The 4,592-nt window shown below is 39.8% G+C and overlaps 1 protein-coding gene across 3 annotated transcripts; it reads right to left on the reverse strand.

Annotated features, from left to right (window-relative positions):
* Nucleotides 1-949: 949 nt before the first annotated feature.
* LOC105235360 (RNA polymerase-associated protein CTR9 homolog) lies at nucleotides 950-4,537 on the reverse strand. Of its 3 annotated transcripts, none has more exons than XM_034652278.1 (6): nucleotides 4,377-4,537; nucleotides 4,216-4,270; nucleotides 2,407-2,495; nucleotides 1,736-1,921; nucleotides 1,540-1,627; nucleotides 950-1,138 (listed from the first exon to the last, which is right to left on the reverse strand). In XM_034652278.1, the coding sequence occupies exons 1-6, from the start codon at nucleotides 4,515-4,517 to the stop codon at nucleotides 957-959; spliced, it is 741 nt and encodes a 246-aa protein (XP_034508169.1). In that variant the 5' UTR covers nucleotides 4,518-4,537; the 3' UTR covers nucleotides 950-956. The 3 variants fall into 3 exon arrangements, with proteins under 3 accessions (XP_034508169.1, XP_034508171.1, XP_034508170.1); XM_034652280.1 differs by having other exon boundaries at nucleotides 4,087-4,270; nucleotides 4,377-4,470; XM_034652279.1 differs by having other exon boundaries at nucleotides 2,407-2,691; nucleotides 4,377-4,441.
* Between the last annotated feature and the right edge of the window lie 55 nt (nucleotides 4,538-4,592).

Consider the following 4,592-nt stretch of genomic DNA (forward strand, 5'->3'; position numbering starts at 1 on the left):
GCCGAGATGCCCCTCAACAGATGACTGGATTAAGAAGTTGTGGTCCATATATACAATGGAATATTACTCAGGTATCACAAAGAACGAGTTCTCAACATTTGCTGCAACATGGATGGCACTGGAGGAGATAATGCTAAGTGAAATAAGTCAAGCAGAGAAAGACAATTATCATATGATTTCTCTCATCTATGGAACATAAGAACTAGGATGATCGGTAGGGGAAGAAAGGGATAAAGAAAGGGGGGTAATCAGAAGGGGGAATGAAACATGAGAGACTATGGACTATGAGAAACAAACTGNAAACTGAAGACTTCAGAGGGGAGGGGGGTGCGGGAATGGGATAGACCGGTGATGGGTAGTAAGGAGGGCATGTATTGCATGGTGCACTGGGTGTTATACGCAACTAATGAAGCATCCCACTTTGCATCGGAATCCGGGGATGTACTGTATGGTGACTAACATAATATAATAAAAAAAATCATTAAAAAAAAAAGAATCAAAACATCTTCCTTGGGGGAAAAAAAAAGCTGTGGTCCACATATACAATGGAATATTACTCAGCTATGAGAAAGAACGAGTTCTCAACATTTGCTGCAACATGGACGGCATCGGAGGAGATAACGCTAAGTGAAATAAGTCAAGCAGAGAAAGACAATTATCATATGATTTCTCTCATCTATGGAACATAAGAACTAGGATGATCGGTAGGGGAAGAAAGGGATAAAGAAAGGGGGGTAATCAGAAGGGGGAATGAAACATGAGAGACTATGGACTATGAGAAACAAACTGAGGGCCTCAGAGGGGAGGGGGGTGGGGGATTGGGATAGACCGGTGATGGGTAGTAAGGAGGGCACGTATTGCATGGTGCACTGGGTGTTATACACAACTAATGAATCATCGAACTTTACATCAGAAACCGGGATGTACTGTATGGTGACTAACATAATTAAAAATAATTAAAAAAAAATTCCTGGAAGATGAACTATTACCATCTGAACGGCACTGATATACTGCTTCTCTTCCACGTAGATGTGTGCTAGGTTCAACCACACACCACTGATATCCGCTGTTGCTTCTCTTACGTGGGCAAATACATCACGAGCTTCATGAAAATATCCTTTGTGGGCCAAAACAGCTCCTAAAATTATAAAAAGGCTCACATTTAAGAATGTTCTAATTGTAGAGGTGCCTGGGTGGCACAGCGGTTAAGCGTCTGCCTTAGGCTCAGGGCGTGATCCCAGCGTTATGGGGTCGAGCCCCACGTCAGGCTCCTCCGCTGTGAGCCTGCTTCTTCCTCTCCCACTCCCCCTGCTTGTGTTCCCTCTCTCGCTGGCTGTCTCTGTCTCTGTCGAATAAATAAATAAAATCTTAAAAAATAAATATTAAAAAAATGTTCTAATTGTAGCCAGAAAAACAACTGAAAGTCATATTTTAAAACAACTATGTTTATTACTTTTGGGGAGAAATTATAATCTACAAACATTCCTGTGAAAGCACTTATTTCACACAACACTACAGTTGCCCGTGTCTTATAATCACCTATGCCATTAGCAGCGTACAGATTCTTTGCATCACTTCTGAGTACTTGTTTATAGATGGCCAGAGCACGATCCTGATGGCACTTTTCCTATAAAAAGAAACAAGCATTATAGAACAAAATTCAAACAGGAGTCAAGTGTCAGTTTTGTTTTAAAGAGACAAAAAGGGAAAAAAAATGAAGAGAAAAAGAAATTACCTTTTCTCGATCCCGGGTGGGCTGATGCAAAGTCTGGAGCCAGACGTTGCCAAGCACCAGCATAGAGTAAGTATCAGTCTGAGTAGATGGTTGTTTAAATATCCTCTCAAATTTCTTCTGTCCTAGACCCCATTCTTGTTTTGCTAAATGAAGATTACCAATCAAAGACCAAGCATCTAGATGGTCCTGAAACACACATGAGTTAAGAATCAAAATCTGTAATTTGGATTGAGTCATCAATCACCTTTCCGTGATAGCGGATTACTGAAGAGGTTTACAAGCTACAATTACAAATCGAGAGTGGAGATGGATTAATGAATTGTAAAATCAATTTAGTGTGCAATTATCAGCATAAGAAATGCAACAGAATGGAATATAGGTAGGTCATGAGTATACAGCACATGGCAACAGCACATAAAGATTTGCAAAACTTTCATTTTAGTTGTTTGTATACACATGCGTTCTAGGCTATGATGTAAAGGTTATTTCTGTGGGCCACAATCAAAGAGGTTAGATGACTTCTATTCTCTAGTATCTTTAACAAGTAAAAATAAAACAGGGAGATGTCAAGATAAGAGACATATGATAGACATTAAAATGAGAAACTGATTTACTATGAAAATAAAAGGTGAGAATATTATTTTTCAAACCTGAGAGTTAATACTACCAACCTGATTAATTTGAAGAGCTTCCTTAAACCAATCTGAAGCCTCATAAAAATTTCCTTTATCTCTAGCCATGGCTCCTAGGTGCAGATAGCCTGAAAATATACATTTAGAAGTTTTTATGTTTGGGGGCGCCTGGGTGGCACAGCGGTTAAGCGTCTGCCTTCGGCTCAGGGCGTGATCCCGGCGTTCTGGGATCGAGCCCCACATCGGGCTCCTCTGCTGTGGGCCTGCTTCTTCCTCTCCCACTCCCCCTGCTTGTGTTCCCTCTCTCGCTGGCTGTCTCTATCTCTGTCAAAAAAAATAAATAAAATCTTTAAAAAAAAAAAAAAAAGAAGTTTTTATGTTTGAAATATTAGTTATAAAAGATCATAATTTTTAAGTCATACTTTCAAAATGATTGTATTTTGTTAATTCATTCATGCAATGAACAGAAATCCCACAGGTGAAAAAATACTGAGCACCAATAAAACTAATTAATAATCTAACAAGTTAAAGAGCAACTCTGTCACCATCAAGTCTCACTCTTTGAAATCTCAGATTTATCTCTGCCAGTCTATTCCCAATGTTAGCACCCTGGTACAAGTTCTTATCTCCACCACAGTTATTTAAAAAGCTTGGAGCGGTTCTGTTTCCAGTTTCTCTCTGATGTACCACGCTGTCACTTTTTCTTAAAAAGCTGCTTGTCTTCTGGCAAAACAGTGAAAGCACGGACTACTAGGGATTACTAGTTAGAAAATCTGGGCTCTAACTGTGGGCTTCCACTTAAACAACAATAAGAAAGTGTCACACAAATGCAAGTTGTTATTTTCTCTAGAAAATGTCACTCTCCTCAGGCAACTAACAATGGCTTACTATGGCCTATCAAACCAATTCAAGTTCAGCCGGGCATTCAATTAAAATCTTACTTGTTTTAAATCACTTTTGCATCCATAACAGCATGATCAGGGCCAAGTTAATAGCTCCTGATTTAACCAGAGTCAAAATATCATAGCTTTAGGAGGGGAGGTTAAGATGGCGGAGGAGTAGGGGACCCCTTTTTCAGCCGGTCTCGAGTTGAGCTGGATAGGTACCAGACCGGCAGGAATATCCACAGAATCAGCCTGAGACGCAGGAAGATACATCTGGATCTCTANATTCTTTCTTACTATCATAAACATTGCAAAAATGTTAACAGGAAATCAGAGCAAGAACATCATAAAGGTACATCCATCACCAAATAAGCCAAGGACTTCTAACCCACTGAAGATCGCCTCCCCTATGAAATATATGGTTCAACTGGTTTTTAGTTATTTCTTTTAGTTTCTAGCATAAATTTAAGTGAAGCTACATTGTTTTGTTTTTTTAAGGCCATAAATTTGCCTTCAAGGGAAAGGGGACATTATAACTTTCACATTTTTTTACTATTGGTTCTAAGAAAGATTTTTTTTCAGGCTGAATTTTGCTGCTGTTGTGGGAATTTTAATTCATAAAAAAAAGTTTACAATTCTTGGGATGCCTGGGTGGCTGAGCCTTCGGCTCAGGTCATGATCCCAGGGTCCTGGGATTAAGCCCTGCATCAGGCTCCCTGCTCAGCGGGAAGCCTGCTTCTCGCTCTCCCTCTGCCTGCTGCTCCCCCTGCTTGTGCTCTCTGTCAAATGAATAAATAAAATCTTGAAAAAAAAAAAAGAAGTTCACAATTCTCACAGTCAACATAATTAGGATGTTCCTGTAAGATGTTTTTACATAGTTTTTCTGCTTCATGGAATTCACACATTGCCTCATACAGCCTGGCTAAATTATATGATGTTGTAACAGAAATGGCATTAGACTAACGCTCGTCATGCTCAGCTTCTGCCTTTGCGTGATCCAATGACGCCAAAAAGTATTTCTAGAGAAATAAAAGAAAATTACATTGTTAAAAGATAGTCAATCCATCTAAAAAAGTGTGCATCAACTTGACAGTATGTAAGAAGGGGATATTTCCAGTTCCCTACCTTTCCCTCCCCGAGATTTCCAAGCCTAAAATGCAGGGCACCCACATTATTCAAAATCTCTGGCGGGACATCGGCCTGCACTTTCTCCTGAAGGATCCGTGTAGCTGTTCCATAAGCTGAAAGGGCACCCTGAATTTCCATGGCAGAGACAAGAAGGTGTTAAGTGAAAATGAAAGGGAGAAATACTACACCACACTTTCAAAAAACACATCAGAG

The sequence above is a fragment of the Ailuropoda melanoleuca genome, unplaced genomic scaffold (genome assembly GCF_002007445.2).
Source record: "Ailuropoda melanoleuca isolate Jingjing unplaced genomic scaffold, ASM200744v2 unplaced-scaffold57108, whole genome shotgun sequence".
NCBI classification, from domain to species: Eukaryota; Metazoa; Chordata; class Mammalia; order Carnivora; family Ursidae; genus Ailuropoda; species Ailuropoda melanoleuca.